Raw genomic sequence first — 25941 nt, 5'->3', positions numbered from 1 at the left:
TATATGTTGTGTTAAAATTTCTACTTAAATAAGAGGTTGAAAATAAAACTACTAGGCATATGTATTTTCAAAATAAAATTTTTTTAGAAATATAGGTAAGCTTAAAGGAAAAATTAGGGTTAAGTCAATGATTACAATATATAATCACTCTGCCCTTCCAACCCAAGCCCAATCTTAATTCCTTCAGACCTGAGGAGAGCTTTTTTTTCTTATTTCATAAGCCTAGGAGACCTACTTCTGTCACTGGTACTGACTTTATAATCTCTTTCCAGCTTATGTGATACTATCCACAAGGAAGCAGAACTCTAAAAGTCTGGTTATAAACCATTTGAAATTAATTACCTACTTGATAAACTATGAAGGCTTTAATACTTATCCAAAGGAAGAAAGACCCAGAAGACAACATAAGGCAGATTCAAAAAGATAAATTCAAGACATTAGTCAATATAGCTGGAGAATTTACTTTTATTCTTGCAGTTTTATACTAGGAAGTCAACATTTAATAATCCATTGTTCACAATTGATTTATAAAAAATTTTAATCCTTAAATTGTACATCAATATCCTATGATTCCAAATCTTATTTATCACTCTCCTTCAAGTCTGAAGAAAATGATCACGTAATTGATTAACTTCCACAGACAGCACAGTCCCACTGACATAACATTTAGTCTGAAGTCCTACACTCATATGAGAATTAAGAATAGCCAGTATCAAACTGGCCTGCAACCTGACTGTGTTCCTGGCTCAGGATACCTGTAGTAAATTTGTAAGTCCACACTAAGACACAAAAATAAACTAGGGTGTGTATGTCATATAAAAAACTTTTCACAGTAGAGTAAAAATAACATAAAAATGTTACCAAATTTCAATCATATTACGGTGTTTTATCCAATTCGCTTTCAAAATGCCTGATTAACTGAATTAAATGCAAATAACTTTGTATAGGATTTTTTTTTATGTTTGCCCAGCATTTCAAAATGGTTATGGAATATAACTTTTAAAATGTCAAAATATGCTATACATATTGCACTTTTATGCTAGGCTGGGCTAGTATCCTCCATGGCAAGATACCAAAACTATTGAATAAAATACGCTTTAAAATCAATAGGTACTTGATTAATTTCCCTGAAATTATCATCATCATTATCAAAACCTTCCAGGATTTTGTAAGATTTGATTCCTTAAATACAGTTTCAAAGTTTAACTTAAGGAGGGAAAAAAAAACCCTCATATATTTGACTTTTTATTTCCTTTTTTGGTCGCTCAATGACCAAAGAGAATTTTAAACAAATTATGCTTCATCTTTCCTGGCTTAATAAAAAGCAACAATTTCTATTATCCAAATTAAGAAAAATTATACTAATCAAAAGCTATTAACTTTCAAATGTCTATGTATGTCTGTCTGTAGGTCCCCTTAGAACCTTTCCAAACTTTCATAAACAATAGATTTTAATCAATCATGTACTAGAATCAAATTCAGTAAGGAAAAACTTATTTTGCAAAAATAAAATCACTTCCCAACATGCTTGACAGAAACAAGCTATTCATTTTCATTTGTGTTCCATTGAAGACATTATTGAAATCTGTCCAATGGTTTATTTCCAACTGGTCCACTACAGAATTCTTCGGAATGTTTTAAGATTGGCTGTAGCTAGAGTTCTGACTTCCATTTGGACCCTGCTCTCCTTCACTGTTCAAGTGGGGAAGAAAGAGATTTTACACCAATTAAAAGACTCGTTTTCAACACCCTGATAAACCTACTAATTTTTAAAGTTATTCCACGCTACAACTCTACAAAACAAAGACGTTCCCAATTATAAGACACAGATGTGGAAAAATTAAAATCCAGAAGACTAACATTTGGTTTTATGTTTTTATTCTTATGTAACTTAGTGCCCTCACACATAACAAGCATTCTGGAAGTTAGTGTCCATTACACTCCAAAATTTAAATTAGGGTATGGGATTTTGTTGTCATTACAGGTATCACTCAACATAGAGATTAGAGCTTCTTCTAGACAAATTTCCTATAAAATTAAATCGTACATAGAAAATCTTATTCCTACTAATTATGAAAATCAAGAAGTGTTCTTCCAAAAAAAATTATTGTCCAAAGGCGTAATAAAACCATATGTAAGTACAGCAAACCTTTATAATTAAAAGTCAGAAAGAAATATGGTAATTTCCTGGAAAACGCTGAATATTTAAAATAAAAACTAAAACTGAAGATACCAGTAACTGTGGCAATAGGATTATTGCCTTATCTTGTCCATCATCATCTTGCAGCTTCAGGCCCTGCCACTAGTGAAGAATCACTCAGGGAATTTCTGCAAAAAATGCATCCAAAGGCAGCTGTTTGAATGACTGCCTTAAACAGCTCCTTGTATAAGTCAAGTATTAATTTTTTCCAAATGGTAACATTAACATATCAGATCTACAAATCTATCTTAATGTTATATAACTTATTTATTTTTCTTAATAAATGATTAAGATGGGTAGCATTTCTTTGTTTCCCTTCTGACCTTTTTTCCCTACCCCAAACGATCTGATGTACAGTGAGAGCTGAGAACCACTGAACTTAAATGAACAGATCCTATTAAAAAAAAAAACAAACAAACAGAAAAACACACAAAAAAACCCACCACAACAAAAAAACCTTTTTAGGACAAGTGACTCATACTTAGCAAAATTATGTTACTGTTTGCAATGGATCTTTGAGTCACTCAAAAGCCAAAATTATTTATTTACCTTTACAATATCAGATCAATCATCTATGTTTTTGAAAAATGTTACTGAAATTTATAAATAGGATAACAGCCAGTAGTGGGGGGAAAAAGTCAAACTGACATGGAACTACTACAGAATTCTTTATCCCTAAATTTTAGATGAACTTGCTTCTCTCTGTTCTGTTTAAATTTATGTACAGTATATAATCATATGTTGAGGGATACCTGTAATAGACCTGCCATTGCATTAGGAAAAGTTACTTAACAGATGATCAGATTAATGTATTTTTTTAAATGAGATGTTCTCAATCTATCAAGTCACAAATTAAGAAAAAAGAAAAAATATGTCATGAAGTTTCGGAAGAAATTTTACAAAAACAAAACAACATAATCTATGAAAAATTATGATAATGCATATGAAATATATAATTAAATAAAATCAATAACTAAAGTCTACAGAGTACCTGTTTGGAGGAGGTTTTGGTTTTGGCATCTTACTAAGAATAGTTGCCATCTCTTTTCTCTCATCAAAATTCTTCCACTGCTCATACAGTTTTAAAATAACCCTGATTATTTCCAAAATCTAGAAGAAAATATTTGAAAAGTTCTCAATGGCAAATTATCAAGCAACATTTAGTGTACAAGGAACACACATCATATCCTAGACATCCCTTAGAAAACAATGAAAAGATAGTCTCTATCCTTCAGATTAGGTTAGACAATCCTAATAAATGTGAAAGTATATGTATGCTCAGTCTATCCTCATCCATCTCTGTAGTTGGTTTCCTTCTACCTACTGATACCTTAAACCAAAACAAAATAGTGAGGTACTAGAAATAGAGGTCTAAATCATGAAAGAGTATGTCACTATAGAGTACACTCATCTAATACCAATTGTTTCAAACAATTTAATGGGAGGTAGTGCACAAAAGACTGTTTTGATTCTCTACTAACTACTCTGCACATGAGTTAAGGTGCTCAAAAACCGGCAGCTATACAAATCTGTCAAATCCAGTTTCCAAATTAGCCCTTCTTCTGCATCTGAGTAGACCTAACCTTGGATTGATTCTAGAACATTTCAGCAGAAAAGGTAGAAGGACAAAAATCACTTTGTCAGGAGATAGTCTGTGTTACAGAATTTACAGTAGTCACTAGGTAGCTTTTAAAATAGCCCTGGCAATTGGAGGTGACTTTGCAACCAATCAAACATATATTTACCATTCTGTTTAATCCTAAACTGAAGAGAAATATAACCTAAATGGTCAACATCAGTTCTTCTTGCCAACACATTTCTTAACATTTCTTTACCGAAAATATTCTTAGCCTGGCTAAGAATTTTAGGCTCAGGGTAAGTAAATATGACATTAACTTTAAAATGTTCAAGTTATGTTCAGTCAAGGGAATCTTAAAGATTACCTTCTCCATATCCACAGAAAGCTCAGCAAACCACTGTCTGGCATCTTTCTGCTGTACAACACAGGCTACATGCAGGCAAGCTGGAGAGAAAATGAGACACAAAGGTCCATGTTTAACTGCAAACATGGAATGTATGGACTCAGAACAAGATATTCACTTAAATTTTTATGTGTATTTTCTTATATTCTTTTAAAAAATTCTATAGATTCATATAATAGTTACCACTGACCATCCCATCAACTTAATCTTACAGGGAGGAAAAGTTACTGGGCTATATATATATTAAGGTCCTTACATCTGCTCTCACTGTGAGCTAGTCATGATGCAGGTGCCTTGAGAGGGCACGTCAGAGAGGAAGAAGTCCACTGAGGAAATCAGAGCAGGGAAAGGATCCCTGCATAGCAGTACACAGTAGTGGTCAAAATGCACCCAAAAGTCAGAGTGACAAAACAAACAAACCAAAAAACCAGCAAATCAATATACTGATAAATTTCAACACTACTCTGTTTTGGTATTTCAATTAAAAGCAGTGTTGCCTCTGCTTTTTAAAGTTATTAGCGAATGATCAAGTTAGGTGAAAACTGGGCACCCTAGTACAGAGTTCAGTGTTGTAATCAAACAGAGCTGAGAGGAAAAAAAATGTAATGCACTGCATACAATGTAATTATATACATTACTTACAACATAAACTAACAAAGATAGTGAAAAAGCCCAAAGACAACAGTCTACATCATAAGTTTGCCTAATATAATTCCTCCCAAGCACCCTGCCTACCTTGATCCCACACAAGCTTGTTAAATGTTATATTCCCTGGTCTGGTTACCCATATGACTTTGCTAAGAATGACATTCTAGGCAAACAGCAACTCAAACGTGCATGAACATTCTGGTTGCCCCAAGTTAAAGAAAGCTATAAAGTAGGGCTTAGGTTCAGGAAGGATTGAGAGGCTAAAGGACAAATTATAAAAACAGGTAATAAAAATACAGTGGAAAATGCCACAACAGGGCATACATAGAGTAAATTAGGGCAAGAGACATCCTAAACCCAGACTGAGGTGATGTAGAGAGTGCGGAGTTGGGGACAGTGTCACTAAAGAGATGATATCTGAGCCAAGTCTTTAAAAAAGGTGAGAGTGGGAGCAGAGAATGATATATACATAAATGGTAAAAAGAAGCTATGGATTTTACCCAGAAATTGGGAGGAGCACTGAAAGATTTTAACTGAAGTGCAAATTCTGCATTTTAAAAAGCTCTTTCTAGCTCAGAGTTTCTCAACCTTAGCACTACTGACATTATGAATTGGACAACTCTTTGAGACTGCCCTATGCACTGCAGGATGCTTAGCAGCATCCCTGGCTTCTACTCACTAGATGCCAGTAGCATCCCACCCCAGTTGTTACCACCAAAACCATCTCCCGACATTGCCAAAAATCCTGTGGGGAACAAAATTATCCCTGGTTGAGAATTGCTAGCCTTGCTCAAGTGTGGAGGATAGACTGGCTCTCTGAGAACAGGGATGCTGGAGGCCAACTAGCCAGGAAGGAGACTGCTGTGATAACCTGGATAAAAATGAGAAGGTGGCTATGAGATTACTAAAGAATGCGGCACAACAGGTGTTGGTTACCAACTAGATGTAGGTATCGAGGAAGATGAAAGAGCCTAACTACTGGGTTTCCAACTAAGGTAACTAGTGCTATTCACCAACATAGCAAAGACATTAAAAAGAGTATATCTGGGGGCACACTGATGAGTTCAGTCCTAATCATGAGTCTGAAGGCCAGTGAGATGCCAAAGGAAGCTATCCAAAAGGCAGAGATTGATATAAAGGCCAGTTCAGGAGCAAGATCTTGGTTAAATAAAGAAATTGAAATGTTCCAACACATAAGAGATAGCAGAACCCATGGGCCTCAGTGAGACTGCCTGGGAAGAACAAAAACAGCAAGGATGACAAAGATGTGGCACATGGCCTTCCTACCCATGCAGATGCCAGTATTCCTTCCCACTGAACCCAGATGACACTTCAGAATCCTTCCAGGGAGCCTCCAGTACTACAAAAGTATAACCTATTTACCACCCCTCATGTAAGAAGGTGGAGAAACACTAACATTTAAGGGGTAACTGAATAAAGAGAAACCAACAAAAATTAGTCTGGACGGGTAAAAGAATGGGGGGAAAATCAAGAAGACAGAGTCATAGAAAGGAATACAAGACAGAAAGGGAACAGAAACTAACAAGTGCCTAATATATGGCAGGCATTATTTAAAAGATAACTCGTTTAATTCTTGTAACAACTCTATACTGAGTTTTTAGTACCCTCCCCCTATTTTACAATTAAGGAAACCAACTCAGAAAGGTTAGATAATTTTCCCACGATTGTAAAGAAAGAAAAGTTTAAACCTAGGACCATCTGTTCTAACTCATGACAGTACTGCCTTCCACAGATAATAGAATGGTGGCTAACTTTCCCTCTAGCAAGGCATTAAGGACCACAAAAGGCTCCTTTACTTGACTGCTGAGGACCTAATTGGGCTCAGGAAATAAAAGACCTAGTTATTTTATATAAGTTACAACTAGTATTAGAAGGCTTAATTCCAAACTCATCCCACTAAACCAACAAAAATGTTCTATTCAGACACTGGTTAAAATTATTTTAAACGATTTAAAAAAAAAAACTTACCAAAAAAGGGGGGTGGGGGGACAATAATCCTGATTTGTGATAGTTGCAGTTCATATTATTGAAAGTTCACATGCAAGGAATAGTCTATTACTTCAAGGAACATAAAAACATAAAGTACAATAGGGTGAAATTTCTTTTAGGATGACCTAAATAGGTATACAACAATTTAGCTGCTAAAGGTACACCACATTTACATACCTAAAGCTATCATGAAAGGAGGATACAGTAGGCAAAGATCCGTTCTGTAGGTATCATTCACTATCCTCCTATAGAAATGTAAATCATATTATTACTGAAAGCAGAACTACCTAATATGACTATACATTACCCTCCAGAGAGGGCCAGATTTCCCGTATCTGTATATATTTATATCTCTTTTATATTACCGTAACACAGAAACAAAGGTGAACAACAAAGGAAAAAGATGGATACATGAATGTGACAATGAATAAGCATATTTTAATGAATAAAATTACAGCTAAATATATTTAAAATTTTAAAACCTCACAATAAATTTTAATATAAGATAAACATTTTTCTAATTTTCCAAAAATTAGAAAATCAGATAGGAAACCAGAAATTATACAATGAATTAATATATATGTTGAATACCACCAAAAATATTCTGATTATTTTAAAGATAACATTTAATTTATTTTACGGAAATACAGTTGAAATCAATGTTGTGTTAATTTCTACTGTACAGCACAGTGATTCAGTTATACATATATTTACATTCTTTTTCATATTCTTTTCCATTATAATTTAAAGATAACAATCTTAATTTTCATGTAAACAGTCTGTTTTTCATAAGAATCAAATTTTACTGGAAATATTCATCAAATAGATAATTTAAAGATCTATCATTTTAGCATTTATACCAGTATAGTTATTAGAATTCAACAAGCAGATATTTCACTCAACATAAAATATCTTGGGGCACTAGTTTAATTACTTTAAAAATACTAAACTTCATATTTAATTGTCAACCTTCCTAGCTAATAACATGTTACACTATGAATAACTTCTGTTCTAATTACCATGCAAGGGGAAGCAACATGTCTTCTTGGCCCATGTCCTGCACATACTGGAGCAAAGGTCTATAAGGATGATACACTATCAAGCAACAATCCTAGAAACAGTTTAAAAAATGTGTATGTATAAAAACAGATTTATTATAACACAAAAACCTTACCATTACCCAACTGATTTTTAATTGTGTATTTCAAAATGTATTTTTCTAACTCATGCTTGCTTCCCTCTTATTGTCTTAAGCAAGCAGTATGGCAGCCCTAAACTCTACTGTAATAGTGAAGGCAGTGCTCTCTCTGAAATATACCTTGGTAAATCGGTTGGCAGTCAGTCAGCATCCATTCCCTTAGAGACTCAAAGTGTCACATCTGCAACACACTGAAACCTCTTATTAGCCTATAAATCCGTAATTCCCAACTGGAGGAGCAGAATTCTGCCAAAGACATAATCTATCTTTAAATAACACCACACACATACACAAATTGTGCAAATAATTTACAGTGGTTTAATGTCCTGACTGGTTTGCTTGTAATCCTCTTATTATAGTTACTATAGAACAGAAAAAATTTCCCATCCTAAGTAGTATATACAAACTATTTTACAGGCTTCCAAGAGCATATAGGTGATGATGCCACTAGGTACTATGATTTACCATCACATATCACTTGGATGGTTTTAAAATGCACCTCCCTACAATTATTTCTTTAAATTTATGACTTCACTAAATTTGAAAGTAAGTTTTACTCTATTAATCACAAGGAAGAAATATACTTACCATTAATTCTAAAAGATAGAATTCACATTCTAATATCTGTTAAAAAGAAAGATTATAAATGTCAACATGAAACCAAATTAGATGAGTCTACTTAGTCTAACATAAGAATGTAATTAGGATTTATCTAAAATTTTTTTAAATCAAGAAAACACAATAGCTTATATCAGAATGAACATATGCTATAAACAATTACTTGTTATACAATGCATGCAACTGTGATTATGAAACATTTTAATCCTTGTAAGGAAAAGCCAGCCTCATATAAGTGTTCTTATTACTTATTATTATTTTTTTCTTATTACTTATTTTTATTTAAAATAATCCTGTATAAGCTTCAGATTTTCCAATATACTTCCCACTCAACAAATGCAAAAATGTAATTACCTCTACTTAACTGTTATTCTTGTTATATTACAAATTAATAATAGAATACTGAAAATGAAACAAAAATACAATTTAAATAGAATGAAAAAATCTCTTGCAAAGTGGAAAAAGAAAAACATGCCTATTGAAATGGCAATAGAAATGCATCTTCTAAAATAATGTAAAATTTCAAGTATCTTTTTCTTTCTGTTCCATTATAGTAATTCTCAACCCCAGCTGCACATTAGTAGCCACCTGGGAGCTTTAGGAAATACCAGTGTCCAGGTTTCAAGCCTGAAAATTCTGATTTAGTTGATCCAGAGAGGCCCTGACATCAGTATTATTAAAAAAGCTCCCAACGTGATTTAATGGGCACCCAGGGTTGATAACCACTGCTACAAAGTATTTTTTTAAATGGTAGAAGCACTTTAGCTTTAATTTAGAAATAAAATCCATATTCTCGTAGAATCTGAAACTGCCATTCCTAGGAGACTATTCAGTTTATTATAATATAAAATGTTGCTAGTTTACATACAGCTTTAACAAGTAGTTTTATTTTTTACAATATACTTACATGATTCATCCTATAAGGAAATTCCTTTGGAAAGGCATATGAAAATCTAGTTTTCACTGCAGAAAACAAAACAAAAAAAAACCTTAAACTGAGAAAATGGGGAGTGAATAAACACAAAACTTCTTTAATACAATGTAAAATATTAGAGGTAGAGCTAAATCATTTTTAATTTTTAGTAGGAGCTCTTGAATATGATTAGGGATGCAGATTTTTTTGTTTTCAGGCAAGGGGAAAGACAGTGGCAGAAAGCCCTAGGCCCCCATCTATATTACAATTAGAGAGTTTCAATGATATATTTAATATATTAAGAAAGAGTTCTGCTGCTTAAAAACTAAAGGAAATGGGAAAAAAACCACTGGCTTTTATCATTTCTAAAATCTTTCCAGCTCTAGAATGGTATTGCTCTATTTAGTAACTTAGCTTAAAAGGAACATGGGTTATATATGTGTTCACAAGTATATATATATATATATATATGTTTATATTTGTAAATATATACAGTTGACCCTTGAACAACACAGGTTTGAACTATGCATGTCCATGCATACACATATTTTTCCAATAAATAGGTACTACATGAACCAAGGTTGTATATGTAGATTTTCCAACTTTGCAGAGAGTCAGAGGGTCAGCACCTCGAACCCCTGTGTTGTTCAAGGGTCAACTATATATATAAATATTGGAATGATAATACAACCAAAAAATGTTAACAGTAGTTATCTCTGAGATTTAAGGATTTTTACTAATCTGAACTTTCTAAGCTTTTTATAATAGGTATTTCTTTACCAAAAGACATATTTTAATAAAATCATGAATATATGTGCAAAGGTCTCTAGGACTTTCTTCATACCACACACAAATATATACACACACACTCTTAGTCACTAAGAAAGTACAAACGAAAAAACTGTTAATTAATCCTCTATCTCCTCAAAAATGGTAGGAATTAAGTATTCTAACAGCTAATTTAGATAGGTAACATTTGCCAAGATTTGAAACCTAAGCCATTTAAACTTGACATTAGGAAATGTCTACTTAACCTTTCCTTTCCTCTCCTTTTAGTTAATTTAAAAATGTACCCATCAAGGTTACTGAGTTTTACAAATCCCGCCCCCTTTTGTAATTTTTTTATTTTTTGGCCATGCTGCATGGCATCAGGATCTTAGTTCCCCAACCAGGGATCGAACTTGCACCCCTGCAGTGGAAGCACAGAGTCTTAACCATTGGACCACCAGGAAAGTCCCCACAAATCCATTTAATGTAAGCAAGATATGAAGTGTCCAAGCAAAACAGGTACTTACATAATGTTAACCAATTAACAAGGTAAAATTATCTCTGTATATAAAGCAAATTTACATCCCTAACCCCTGGACCTTGACACCTAACTTACTGAATTAGATTTTACCTGATGCTGTCAACTTCTCTCCTATTCCATGATAAAATTGCTCTGCGTTTTGATTTTCTACTTCCTAATCCTTTTCTTCTGACCTGGAGGAAAATGCATCTCTCCTCTCTATTGCTACCCCTACCACTTGTACATTTGCTTTCATCTACTCAACTGACAGTCAACATTTTTCCTTTGCACCTTTAACCATTCCTCCTCCAATAAATCTGTCCTATCACTTACTAATATGCTCAAATTTCCCTTAAAAGCAAAACAAATGAAACCTCTACCAAATTATATGCCTCTACTTTTTAAAAGTAAGACTCTTGAGTAGGCTGCCATGTAAGAACTCACTGAGAGGGAGGCTGTCTGGAGGCCAGGAAGCTAATCATGGCCAATCAAGGAACTGATCAAGGCAGGCACTTTGACCTTGGACTTCCCAGCCTCCAGAACTGTGAGAAATAAATGTCTTGTTTAAGCCACCCAGACTTTGGTGTTTTGCTATAGCAGCTGAAGCAGACCAAGACGCCCCCTCACCCAGAATCCTGTTATTAACATGTTACATTAGTATGGTATATTTATTATAATTAATGAACTAAGACAGATACATTATTACTAACTAAAATCCATAGTTTATTCTGATCTCCTTAGTTTTTAACCTAATGTCCTTTTTGTTTTAGGCTCTCTTTCAGGACGCCACATTACATTTACTTGTCATGTCTCCTTAGGTTCTGTATGCTGTGGCAGTTTTTCAGACATAACTTATTTTTGATGACTTTTAACAGTTTTTAGGAGAACCAGTCAAGTATTCCGTAGGTTGATTCCCTATTGGAATCTGATGTTTAATGATTAGACCAGGGTTTGGGGTTTTCAGAAAGAAGACCACAGAGGGGAAGTGTCATTTCATTATATTACAGCAAAAGTACATACTATTAATGTCATTTATCATTGTTGATACTGACTTTGATCACCTGGCTGAGACAGTGCTTGTCAGGTTTCTCCACTGTAAAATTATACTCCCATCTTCTTTCATAATATACACATTAGAAGAAAAGTCACTATGCATAGCCAACACCTAAGGAGTAGGAATTTATGCTTCCTCTACTTGAGGGGGGAGTTGGCTATATAAATTATTTGAAATTCTTCTGTATGGGAGATTTGTCTCCCCCCCCCCATTTATTTATTTACGCTATCATTTATTTATATCAGTATGGATGCATGAATATTTATTTTATACTTGGGTTATACTTTGGGTTATAATGCAGTATTATTCTTTTTTATTTTGTTGCTCAAATTCTTCCAGCTTTGGCCATTGAAAGCTCTTTCAGTTGGCTCCTATATGTCTTCGACATACCCCCATTAATGAGGGGTTTTGTTTTTTTGTTTTGTTTTGTTTTGTTTGTTTGTTTGTTTTTTGCAGTACGCGGGCCTCTCACTGTTGTGGCCTCTCCCGTTGCGGAGCACAGGCTCCGGACGCACAGGCTCAGCGGCCATGGCTCACGGGCCTCGCCGCTCCATGGCATGTGGGATCCTCCCGGACCGGGGCACGAACCTGTATCCCCTGCATCGGCAGGCGGACTCTAAACCACTGTGCCACCAGGGAAGCCCTGTTTTGTTTTGTTTTGTTTGAGTACTTACTTACTTATTGGCACTATAAGATGCTCTAGGTCCACCTTGTATGTTTCCTGCCTGATCACAAACCCAAAGGTCTGGTTTTTTTATCTGGTATACATCTTCTGTGCAGCGAAAGACACTATGCAGCTCTCTTTCTTAAAAGGTATCAAGTCTCAAATTTCTATCACTGGCTTCACATTTCTAAGAGGATGTTCTACTGATACATTTACACTCAGAATGTTGAAGAGTAAATCTAATTCTTTTCAGAACCAACTCATTCTCCTCTTCCAGTACCACCTTCACCTCCCAATGCCCAGGTATGAAACCTCAAATATCATTTTTGACTCTTCTTAAATCTTTTCTTTTCAAAAGTCTTGCTGACTCTATCATTCAAACCTAGCTTGCTTATTCTCCTTGCTGGCTACCAAAACATTATTTTAAGGCTTCATTAGTGTTTACCTTATTATTTCAATAACTTAAAAGTTTTTTCCTACCTTAAAATAGTTAGCTTTACTTCTTACAGCACCCAGTGGTGACAGTACTCACTACAGTTTGCCGTATATATAAAACTATTTCGGAAAGGGTTTTTTTCGGTGAGTTTTTTTGATTGTTTTTTGGGGTTTTTTTTGGCCATGCCACACGGCTTGTGGGATCTTAGTTCCCCGACCAGGGGTTGAACCCAGGGCCATGGCAATGAAAGCACCAAATCCTAACCACTGGACCACCAGGGAACTCCCGGTGGTTTTTAAATTGTGGTAAAATATACATTACATATAATTTACCATCTTTAACCGTTATTTTTTTCTTTTAACATCTTTATTGGAGTAACTGCTTTACAATGGTGTGTTAGTTTCTGCTGTTAACCGTTTTTAAATATACAGCTCAGTAGTATTAATTACATTCACACTGTTATGTAACTATCACCACCGTCCATCTCCAGAACTCTCTTCCTCTTGCAAAACGGAAACTCTATATTCATTAGGCAACAGCTCCCCATTTCCCGCTCCCTCCAGCCCCTGACAGCCACCATTCTACTTTCTATGCCTAGTAATTTGATTACTCTAAGTACCTCATATAAGTAGAATCACACAGTATTTACCTTTTTGTGACTGGCTTATTTCACTTATCATAATATCCTCAAGGTTCATCCATGCTGTATCACATGAAAAACTTCAAATTTTGTATACTTCGACTCACACTCTCCTCCAATTCATCTTACATAATTCTGCCAGAATCATCTTCCTAATACACAACTCTGGCATCCCCCTCATATTGAAAAATAAAGCTTTCATAGGTACTGCCACTGACAACAAAACAAGCTGCAGATTCCTCACTGAAGGCCATTATCTGACCTTAGCCAGGTAGGGGGGCTATTTCCCACTATTTCCTTACTCACCATTCACTGAATGTAACTCAGTAGCTTTTCTTATATTGATCAAACTGTTCAATGCTCCTAGACTATCTTTCCCCTGCATTTCCCCAGGTTCAAATTCTTTCTTCACCAAATTCTATTTAAGCCTTTTTGGATTCACCTAACAAATCAACTTTTCCCACTCAAAACATTCATTACATCCTCTGTTACTCTCTTATGCCACTTAGTTCCTTCTGTATTAATATTTGTATATTGATGTCTTATTTTCTTGTCCTTAAATTCTTTATTTTTATTTTTATATCCACCACTGCATCCAGTCTGGTGTTTTCCAGTGATAATGATGCTGTTGTTGATGACAATGATAGTAACCACTACAGTTTACTGAGTATTATGAATTGAATTATCCCCCCAACACCCACCAAATTTACATGTTGAAGCGCTAACCCCCAATGTGGCTGTTATTTTGAGACAGGGCCTTTAAAGAGGCAATTAAGGTTAAATGAGGTCATAAGCATGGGGCCTAATTCTACAGGACTGGTATCCTTACAAAGGGAAGAAACACTAAGGATGCACACACACAGAGAAAGGGCCACAAGAGGACACAGCAGCAAGGCAGCCATCTGCAAGCCAGGGAGAGAGGCCTCAGGAAACTTAACTTGTTGACGCCCTGATCTTGGACTTCCAGCTTCCAAAACCATGAGAAAATAAACTGTTGTTGTTTAAACCACGCAGGCTCTGGCATTTTGTTATGGCTGCCCTAGCAAACTAACACACTGGACAAAACACGATTCTAAGAGCTTTATTGATATTAATTTATTTGATCCTCACAACAACCGTATGACATAGATGTTATTAATATCCTCATACAGCAGAGAGATTATATTTTGCTTAATTTGTCATGTCAAAAGCACTGGGGCTGAAATTTGAAAACTAAGCTGTCTGGGCGATATAATACACTGTAAAATTTATGAAATAAGTAAAATAGTCTACTATAAAGTTCCCTATTCATTGGTAAAATGAATATGAGTGTGCCTTTTAGCCTTTGCATGAGAAATAAAAAACAAACCCTGGTAATAGGTATTTTACATTTTCAAAAATATACACCTTCTAAAAAATCTGGAAAACAGAAACTAAAGTAAGAAGAAAATAAGGCATCTATAATCTACTCAGAGATGAGCACTGCTAACATTCTGGTACATTTCCTTGCAGTCATTTTTCAATTTTTTTAATAATTTTGATTTTCCAGAGGGCAATTCAATACTTCACCAATGGGATATATTTGACATATTAAATTCTATGGCAAAACTGATTATTACTCTTCTATCCTCAAAATAAGATATGACATGAAAAAGATTGAATTAGATTATTACGCTCCTTTCAGAAAGGGAAATGACCCCAAAAACATGAAATTCTGGCTCAGAAACTTAATACAAAATGCCTCTGCCTCTTCTGTGTAAGATCACAGAAGTAAAAAATAATAATTTTAATTATCTTTTGTTAGGTGATATCTTTTTGCTTAACCTATGAAGATGGAACACAGCATAATATTATTACCTTGTGTACAATACTTTACGATTGCTACTTTACAATGTTATTTCCTTTAATGCCATGATTCATAGGCACGTAAACCCCATGTTTGTAGGTAAAGAACTAAGGCCAACAGGTAAAGCAACTTGTTCAAGGTTATACAGCTGCTGCTTAGAGACAGAACTGGTGCTTAGAATCAGCTCTACGGACTAAAGAGTCAGAATATTTTTCTGTGCCATAGTTTTCCATAAAGAGGGAAAAAACACAATTCCCATCAAAGACATAATTACAATTGCTAAAGAAATAGTTTATTTCACCCACAAGAATGACACAATAGCTAGTTATTATGAAGCAATAAAGTACAATAAAATTGAAGAATAAAAATTCTTTCTTAACCTTATTATAAAATTAAGAGCCACAGAGTTGATGTTTTTGGCTCAATAGTTACTATCCGTTTTTAGCATTAAAAGTAATGTCTTAGGGCTTCCCTGGTGGCGCAGTGGTTGAGAGTCGCCTGCCGATGCAAGGGACACAGGTTCATGCCCCGGTCCGGGAAGATCCCACATGCCGCGGAGCGGCTGGGCCCGTGAGCCATGGCCGCTGAGCCTGCGCGTCCAGAGCCTGTGCTCCGCAACAGGAGAGGCCACAACAGTGAGAGGCCCGCGTACCACAAAAAAAAAAAAAAAAAAAAAAAAAGTAATGTCTTAGAGATAATACTTTAAGTGGTTTTAAAATTTTTTGTATTTTAAAATTTTTAGCCAAATACATTAGGCATAAAGGTGATCTCACCTCAGAAGATTGAATAGACCCAATTAATCTCTCATAGGTCTCATAAACTGAAAAACATCTATGTCCTACGGAGCTTTCTTTAGAATTACAATCTTAAAGCAGGATATATTTTTTGCACTTACATACAGAAGTAGCAGCAGAAATCAATCTTGTATTTGAGACTACTCCAAATTCCTAGAAAAAGAAAAGTAAACGAGATTAGGTAACCCAATGAACCTAAGTATATCTGAGGTCTATTCAAAACAGAGCATTTCCTATGTTCCTCTGATGTTTGCAGTTATCTACCTACTTGAGGAATGATGTACTTAAATCTCTAAATTTATGACCTTTCCTTAAAATTACTACACTTTAACACACATGCTTAAATAATTTTATAATTTAATATTATTAGAAGGTACCAAATTAGAAACCAGACCCTAAAGTGACAGTGCCAGTTTTTTGCACTTAAATTAGTTTCCAAGAGTTTTTAGATTCTACACTTAGTTGCCAGAATAAGTATTAAGTATGCTTCCTTTCAGTTGAACCTGGACTAACAAACAGGTACTTCAGGGAATTTAATAATAAAACAGTTGAATCGCTGAAGAAAATAAACTTTAATATCACCAAAAGAACTCAAAAGACCGTACAAACAATTATTTTTCTTTTTGGAACAGGAAGACAAGAATGATTAGCATAAGACTTCGGATGTCAGTTCCCATTTCCTCTTTGAACTTAATATACTGCCACTGTAAAAATTTATGAGGTGATCCACCTTACACATAGTCTCATTTAATTTGATTAACCTTATAAAGTTATTAAAGGCTTCTTTTTTTTTTTTGGCCGTGTTGTGTGGTGTGGCCTGTAGGATCTTAGTTCCCTGACCAGGGATCGAACCCAGGTCCTTGGCAGTGAGAGTGTGGAGTCCCAACCACTGAACCACTAGGGATTTCCCCAAAGCCTTAATTTTTTTAAAGCTGAAAAATCAAGAATTGGTTCCTTAGCCAACAGAAGAAACTAAACTGAATACAGTCTGTTCAAAAACCTTCAACCTGAATCCTTATCTAACTGTGTGTGTTTGTGGGGGTGGGGGATATGTATGCCTGTGTATGTATTTATAGTTACATTTAAACCTCACACCATAATAACTGATACTGAAAATTAAATGCCTGAGACATCTTCTTAAATGCCATTTCAATACAATTCTCACACAACTGGACAATACACAGAAAGATTTGGTCATAGTTAAAGATTTTAAAAAATGGTACAACCAAATATGAAAGGATACATCTCTTTCCAGGAATAATTCTTTACCCCAAATTCTTAAAGGAAAAACTTTCACCTAATAAATCATAAAATAGGTTTCTATTCAGTAAATCACGTAACAAAAGATATTTAACACACAAGACAAATTAAAACTCCAAGTTAATCTACAGGAGTAGAAGTTTATAAAGATTTTGTCTTGGTTTCTCATACTGGCTGTCCTTCAGATACATAAAATTACATGGCAATATTTGGAAAAGCCACCCCATAATACGGGCCTTTTATAAACACCTTCTTTTCCATTAAAGAACTTAAAAACAACAGAGCTGGTTCTGCCTCCTTAAATTACCACTTACAATTAAATTACATTTAATATTCAGGAATACAATTACTAATCTAAAGACATCATCTAAAAATAGAAACATAATACAAAGGATTCATATTACTGAAGATTACACGGATTATTATGAAGACCAGTTAATAAGATCAGCTATTATTATCTGGATTTAGCAGAGCTCTCTCAAAAATACTAAAAAGGTAAATAAGGTGAACAGAGATTTGGTCTCAGCTGCAAGTTCCCATCTCTCTTCTCTCCCTCACCTAATTTCTCAACCCTCACTACCCAAACCATTCCTCGTTAGAACATATATTGCTATAGCCACCCCAATCCTTGCTTTCCCCCTTGCTTTCCCTATGGCTTGCTAGGCAGCCAATCATCAGGAGGCAGGAAGGGAAGACAGCAGAACACAGGAAGCATATGAAGGAGACGGAAGAACATTCTCAGGTTATAGTAGACAAGCTGTGGCATTCATGGAATACTTCTTAGTGCCAAACAATAAATGTCTCAGAGGCAGAAGAGCAAAGCAGTTAAGAGCATGGGATTAGGAACTAGACTCCCAGGGTTTAAATACTGGCTCTGTCAATTATCAGCTATGTGAACTTAATTTCTTTGTGTCTAAGTTTCCTCACTTATAAAATGAGATTACAACTATGTAGCCCATAGTTTGTTATGAGGATTAAGTCATAATTTGTAAGAGGAGTCAGAATAGCACATGGTACATAGTAAAATGCTACATGTTTGTTAATTGAATATATAGAAATATGTATATATTTCTTTGATTTTGTATAAATTTCAATATTTTATATAAATCACCGTTATTATTTTTACACAGTTAATGTGAAAACTGGGGCAGATTAACCAATACACGTTGACTATACTTTGATAAAGAACAGAAAACTAGGACTTCCCTGGTGGCGCAGTGGTTAAGAATCAGCCTGCCAATGCTGGGGACATGGGTTCAAGCCCTGGTCCAGGAAGATCCCATATGCTGTGGAGCAACTAAGCCCATGTGCCACAATGAGTGAGCCTGCGCTCGGGAGCCCATGAGCCACAACTACTGAAGTCCGCACGCCTAGAGCCCGTGCTCCACAACAAGAGAAGCCACCGCAGTGAGAAGCCCACACACCACAATGAAGAGTAGCCCCTGCTTGCCGCAACTAGAGAAAGTCCACGCGCAGCAACGAAGGCCCAACAGAGCCAAAAATAAATAAATTAATTAATTTAAAAAAAAAAAGAAAATTATTTCATACCTCTACTTTGGATGCCAAAAACACACATGTAGGAGCCATTAATACAGGATCTATACTCTTCAGAGAATACCTAAAATATGATTAAACAAACTTAAATGTCATTCATATAGAAAAACACATATGAAAATAGAATTCATATAGAAAACATTTATATGGAAAAAAATCAGGACAACTCTATGGCAAACACACGATTCACTTATATAAGGTTCATCAACATGAGATAAGAGTTTCAAATAAGCATTAACATATTCCCAAAATAACACAGCCCTACCTGGCATAGAATCTCTTGAAATAGACCGTAGCAGTGGCAATAACTTGTTGTCTTAATTTAAGATGTTCACCTAATGCTTGGATAACTAAAAGAAAAATAATAAAGTTAAATGTATTTCTGAAATCATTATATTAACATTTAACAATAACTTCAATGCAGTTAAATCATGACTATATTCATTTTTAACAAAGAGAAAAACCTACACATGCTATAAAGCTCTACGTGGATCACAGTGGTCTAGTACTAGGATTGCAAATTTGTCAAAAAATATATAGGTATGCATAAACAATAACAAAAAAACAGAAACTGCCTCATAGTAAAATCTATTCTTGAATCAAGGAGGTTGAATGATAGGTATTTCCCCTCTATCTTCCAAGTATTTTCAATGCTCTTCATATTATTACTATTATTAGACCCCTATCAGCGTTATAACTACTGCTTAATAAAGTTTATAAAAAACCCAAAATGAATCCTCAAAACAACAGAGAGGTAGGTTTGCATAGAAGTGAACTGAGGGTGAGAAAGATCCTGTGACAAAGTTACCATGTGGCAGAGCAAGGATCTTTTAACTCTAAAACTCTTCCATCCAAAGCAAACTTGTAAGATAGGAGTGACCAATACAGGATGTCAATCCAAAGAATCATTTATCCTCAAAGTACTTTGCTTTAGCCAATCTTAAATTAGGTTTAATGATGCATTATAAAGCTTAGGGAGATTAATATTTTTAGACCATCTTGAGTGTCTCTGACACGTAAGATTCACAAAAGACTTTAAATCACTTTAAAAAAAGATATATAAGTTGTAAAAAGAATACACATGTAAATAAAAATGTAAAGTAGGGATTAAAACAGTTCATCACAAATTACTAAAGAAAAACGTTTTAATTCACAGGTAACCAACTGTACCAATTCAACCAATTAAAAAAAAACTTTACCATTTGTAAAAAATATCTGTAATTTCCAATACTCTTCTTCTGAGAGAAACTTTAAGTCCTTCTGGCGTTCCTTCAACAGATCTTGTTTATCCAAAATCCACTGCAAACTAAAAAATGCAAAGATTCAGACATCCTACAGAAAATCAACTAACAAAGTTACAGGAAATATTCTAAGATTGAAGAGGTTGTTAATATTCTGAGAAGTACAAAATACAAGTAACCTTGAAAGACAATATTTTTCACATTTCTTGAAACTCTGACACTGAGAATTACCTAACTAATAAATGTAAATATGCCCTGAAAAAGATCTGCTCTAATCTTTTCTCTCTTCCTTCTCAGTCTATCTCTCCCCCCACTCCGACCTCTGTCACTATTATAGTGTATTTCATTGACTTTAAGACTGAAATCAAGATGCATCTTCAGTGATGCCTAGCATTTCAATGGGCAGTAATGTTTACACTTTCTTAGTGATAAATAATGGTGAAATTGACACTGACTGAGGATGCCTTAGATTTGAAAGTATATCTTCTCTCAGATGTTCATGAGTAACTACAGTAATATTCCTACTTCACAAGTTCCAATCATGTTAAAAGCTGCTTCAGGGCTTCCCTGGTGGCGCAGTGGTTGAGAGTCCACCTGCCGATGCAGGAGACATGGGTTCGTGCCCCGGTCTGGGAAGATCCCACATGCCGCGGAGCCACTAGGTCCGTGAGCCATGGCCGCTGAGCCTGCGCGTCCGGAGACTGTGCTCCGCAACGGGAGAGACCACAACAGTGAGAGGCCCGCGTACCACAAAAAAAAAAAAAGCTGCTTCAGAATTTATTTTACCAATAGCCTCCACCTACTGCCTAGTCTAGTCTATTTTTAAACAGACATGTAATTGATGTGATCCCCAAAAATATTCTGCATCATGCTTTTGTCACTCAGTATGTATTGGAAGTTTTACATCAAAGAATTTGTTATTCAGCATCCTTTTAAACTGCTGCACAGCATTATGGATGGATCATTATTTATTTAGTTAATTCCTGTTGATGGGCATGTAAGTTATCTTTTTCACTATTACAAGTAATGCTTTAATGAACATCTTTGTAATTCACCCTTGTGTATTTGATTAATATTTGGAATCATTTCCTAGAACTAATGGGTCAGTTTTGCTGGTAATTTTGATATGCATTGTCAGCTTGCCTTCCACACCAATTTCCATTCAGAGGAGTGACACATAAGGGTGTCTTAAAACACTTAACCCTACAGGTCACTGCCAATCTTTTAAATACTTTACAACTTAAAGGCAAATTAGTACCTGTTTTTTTTTAATTTACTTCTAAGGTTAAACATTTTTCCATGCCTTTATTGGTCAAATATAGTTCTTTGGTACATCGTTAACTCTAACATGACCATTTTTCTAATGGGATGGTCATCATTTTATGATTAAGATAATCTTATGATCTAAAATTTGTGCATTATGGATAAAAGAATCATTTCTTTGTCAAATATGCTCTAGACATTCCCCAAGTTTAGCATGATCTCTCAGTATTTAATGATTTGCAATGCAGAAATCTGAATCACGTATTTATTCAAATCTATATTTTACTTTGATTTGTGTTTGTCACACATGGGAAGGCCTTCCCTGACACAAAATGATTTAAAAACAAAATTCCCTCATATTTTCTAATAACCTTAAGGCTTTTTTCTTTCAATTTGTGATCAATCTGGAATTTAATACAGGGTAGAGTAGGGATCCAGCTAAATGTTTTGTTAAATGGTTATCCAAATGTCACCAAAGAATTTCAAGAAATATAATTCTATCATTATATTTGGATCTTCTTTATAATTTCCTATTTTTAATTTGTTTTTCTTGTTCCTGTGCCATCCTTTTTTTTTTTTTTTTTAATTTTTATTTGGCTGCACCAGGTCTCAGCTGCCGCACACGGGATCTTTGTTGCAGCATGCGAGATCTTCATTGCAGCATGCGGGATCTTTTTAGTTGCGGCATGCAGGATCTAGTTCCCTGACCAGGGATCCAACCCAGGCCCTCTCCATTGGGAGCGTGGAGTCTTAACCACTGGACCACCAGGGAAGTCCCTGAGATGCTATTTTAAAACATAAAATTGAGTAATTAAAAACTGGTATGGGGGCTTCCCTGGTGGCAGAGTGGTTGAGGGTCCGCCTGCCGATGCAGGGGTCACGGGTTCGTGCCCCGGTCCAGGAGGATCCCACATGCCGCGGAGCGGCTGGGCCTGTGAGCCATGGCCGCTGAGCCTGCGCATCCGGAGCCTGAGCATCCGGAGCCTGTGCTCCGCAACGGGAGAGGCCACAGCAGGGAGAGGCCCGCATATCGCAAAAAAAAAAACAACAAAAAAACAAAGAAGTAACTCTCTGGTAACTTTGTTTTGGCTTTCAAATTTATTTTTTAAATGGATTTAACCCAAAGGTATATCTGCGATTATTTACTTTTCTCATTCCTAATTTTGTATTTCTGTATCGTCCCTTTTTTCCTTTATTCAGCTAGCATAGTTTAGTCTACCGTTTTGGTTTTCCCTTCCAAAGAACCAGCTCTTATAATTTCTGACTATTTTTTCCCTTTTAATATATTAATATCAGTGTTAACTTAATAAGTCTGCTTTCCATAGGTTTATTTCACTGTTTCCTTTTAATACTCTTAAGTAAAATATTTAATTTTTATTCTTTTTCAGTTATTCAAAATGTTTTCTTATAAATTTGGCTTTACCACCTCCCATAAACATGAATATATATTGATCTCATTATGTTATTTCCTAGATAATATGTAACTGTTTTCAATTTCCTTTGATACAATAAAGTATCCAGAGTTGCTTTTGTAGTTTTAATTTTTGTTACCTGTTCATTACGTCAGTCGTCAGTCGACCAGCAAATGTTTAGTGTCCTTCTAGCTTTACTGCATCACGATCAAAGAATGTGTTGTGTTCTACTTTAACTTTCTGGAAAATACTAGGATTCTCTCTGTTCCAGAATTATCAATTTCTTCTCCACAGTCATTTTATGTTTTTAAAAAGATAAATTTCACAAATATTTAAAATTTTTCCTCACAGCATGCAGTATGGAAGATAAACCAATTAACACCACATATCACCAAATTTAAGATTACACTGATCAGGTTTCCCTGGTGGCACAGTGGTTAAGAATCTGCCTGCCAATGCAAGGGACACAGGTTCAAGCCCTGGTCTGGGGAGATCCCACTTGCCGTGGAGCAGCTAAGCCCGTGCACCACAACTACTGAGCCTGCACTCTAGAGCCCGTGCGCCACAACTACTGAAGCCCGCGCACATAGAGCCCGTGCTCCGCAACAAGAGAAGCCACCGCAATGAGAAGCCCATGGACTACAATGAAGAGCAGCCCCTGCTCGCCACAACTAGAGAAAGCCCTCGCTCAGCAACAAAGACCCAATGCAGCCAAAAATAAATAAGTAAAAGAATTTATTAAAAAAAAAAAGATTACACTGATTGTAAGACTCACCATTATTTCATATGTTACTAAGAAAAAAATTGTCATGCTCATAGCAGAAATGTTAAAATGGGCAATTTAAAGCCATGAAAACAGCATATTTCATGTCAATTTTCCTCTTTCACCAAAATCACCTAAAACAATGGCTTTCATAATCTTTTTGTTTTTACTGAATTGATTGTCTTGTCTTTCATATTTGTCACCTTTTGCAGATGAGGGACTCCGTGATTCTCAAGGGATCTGAGTAAGACAAAGTGGCTCCTTCCTCCAGGGCTATTTGAATTGGGAGGCAAGGACAGTTTTCCAAAAAAGCACATTTAATATTACAGTATTTTATATTTGAAAAGTGAAAAAACAGTTGGTTTTATAAAATAGATCCTGGCCCCCTTTTGATAAGCCGACAGTAAATGAAAGCATAATGAAAATGCTTATCAAAAGAGGGCAGGATCTTTTCTTAAGTTGAAAAAGGGCTGTAACTTCTGATAATCAACAGCTAGCTACCTGTCAATTCTCTCAGCTTCTTTCAAAGTTTTCCAGAATACCTCTTCTTCACTACCGAAATTTTCCATATTTTAATTTTGCCCAAGCAAATATTTCAGTGAATGAACACAGTGCAAAATAAAAATATGATCAGAAGTGAAGCTTCTATAGCATCACATCTCCACAGGATCACTTATAGCAAGAAGAAAACCTGCTTTTCTGAAAACAGGTTTCAAAGCCCATTGTTTCTTTTTTCTAGTGCAAAAGGCTAAAAAACCGAATGAACAATATAGGAATCCATCTTCTTCGCACTCAAAATTTAGTTACTAATGCTCTTCTTAACATTAAAAATTATTTACACTAAGATATCATCTTTATAAGGTTCTGTTCATCTTTCAAGTATACAGTGTACAGCCTACCCAAAGTTCAACTAGTCCTATCACCCACCGTCCTACCTGCTTAAACAGATGTATTTAGGGAGAAATGTTTTCAATATTACTCTAGCTCTTCCATGGTACTGACAGAAACAAAAATTCATGAAAAAACGTTAAAGATATTGGCAATGTCCCTGGAAAATACACTTTTAAAACAAAATATGAGACACAGACTAACGAAATGGACTAATGTTGAGAGCACTTGTCCTATACCTTACAAACATAAAACTCTATCTAGGTTTAAGGTAGTGGCAGAAAGCGGTTCATGAGCAGAAACAAGCCTGACTCTCTCCTCTCCTCGGAGTAATATTAAATCCGCACAAGACAGAAGATGAATGACAAAAGATTACGATGCCGACCAACTTTAGAAATACCAGGCAAAAGCGAACCACAACTGTCCTGAAGAGCCAGCCTCACAACTCTACACTGTGTCACATTTCCCATACCTGTGCCCATCCCATCCCAACCCTCACCGGCTCCGCTCCTCCTTCCCCCCACCACCCCCCGGCCTAGCTAAACCAAGAATCAGAAGTTCAACTCCCGAACCTTCCTTCTCCGGAGACTGAACCCCCTTCCCTCCCCGCAACAGATTTTCCCCCCAAAGAAACCCGGCCAGGGGGCGGGGTGAGGGGAGTCGTCCGAAAAAGCTCATCACGCTTCCGGCCGCCGCCGCTTCCCGGGAGACTCCGCGGCGCTCGGGACATGGGCCGGGATCCAGGCCAAGGGGAGTCGCAGGCCCCGTCCACACAGCACCCCCAAGAGCCAGCCCCGGACAAGAAGACGGAAGATCACTTACTAGTGGGAGCTCTGCCAAAAGTTCCCTGCCATGGAACACAGCTTGCCCTGATAAAAAAGCACCAGCCGGCGGAGCGGCCCGCGGAGCGACCATAGACCCAGCCCTCCCGGTAACCGCGCTCCTCGATCTGATCTGCACGGCTCCGCTCCGCGGCAGCGACGGTGAGAGGAAGAGGAGGGCACCCTATTCTCCTTGACGCCGGCCGGCAACACTCTACTGTGTAAATCAGTTCCTATGCATAAAAGTTCCGGCCCGCCCCGCGGTAGCGGAGGAAGCCGGCGGGGAGGAGACAGCCCTTGGGAGCCCTGAGAAAGGAGACGGGAACTAGCTCCCACGAAGGCTCGCGGCTATCGGGAGGCTCTCGCGAGAGTTTCGCGTGGATTTCGGCCGGGACCCCGCGCAGTACGGTCTTCTGCTGCAGCTCCAATTCGTTGAGAAGGGATGAAATGGGGAAGGCCGACGCCCTGT

At 36.2% G+C, this 25941-nt stretch overlaps 1 protein-coding gene across 2 annotated transcripts; it reads right to left on the bottom strand.

Moving 5' to 3' along the window:
* Nucleotides 1–447: 447 nt before the first annotated feature.
* CCNC (cyclin C) lies at nt 448–25626 on the bottom strand. Of its 2 annotated transcripts, none has more exons than XM_065888543.1 (12): nt 25474–25626; nt 20284–20390; nt 19350–19434; nt 19079–19148; nt 16372–16423; nt 9564–9619; nt 8627–8662; nt 7860–7951; nt 7018–7085; nt 4144–4223; nt 3192–3310; nt 448–1692 (listed from the first exon to the last, which is right to left on the bottom strand). In XM_065888543.1, the coding sequence occupies exons 1-12, from the start codon at nt 25503–25505 to the stop codon at nt 1638–1640; spliced, it is 852 nt and encodes a 283-aa protein (XP_065744615.1). In that variant the 5' UTR covers nt 25506–25626; the 3' UTR covers nt 448–1637. The 2 variants fall into 2 exon arrangements, with proteins under 2 accessions (XP_065744615.1, XP_065744616.1); XM_065888544.1 differs by lacking the exon at nt 448–1692 and adding an exon at nt 2277–2328 and having other exon boundaries at nt 25474–25571.
* Between the last annotated feature and the right edge of the window lie 315 nt (nt 25627–25941).

The sequence above is a fragment of the Phocoena phocoena genome, chromosome 12 (assembly GCF_963924675.1).
Source record: "Phocoena phocoena chromosome 12, mPhoPho1.1, whole genome shotgun sequence".
NCBI classification, from domain to species: Eukaryota; Metazoa; Chordata; class Mammalia; order Artiodactyla; family Phocoenidae; genus Phocoena; species Phocoena phocoena.
The sequence above is the reverse complement of the archived record's forward strand: the minus strand, read 5'-3'. Positions and strand labels throughout refer to the sequence as shown.

Coding starts and splice junctions, on each gene's coding strand:
- CCNC (XM_065888543.1), bottom strand. CDS start 25,505: ATGGCAGGGAACTTTTGGCAGAGCTCCCACTA. Junction 16,424..19,078: donor TTTTGGCATCCAAAGTAGAG/GTATGAAATAAT, acceptor TTCTTTTTCTAG/GAATTTGGAGTAGTCTCAAA. Junction 8,663..9,563: donor TTCCTTATAGGATGAATCAT/GTAAGTATATTG, acceptor TCTTTTTAACAG/ATATTAGAATGTGAATTCTA.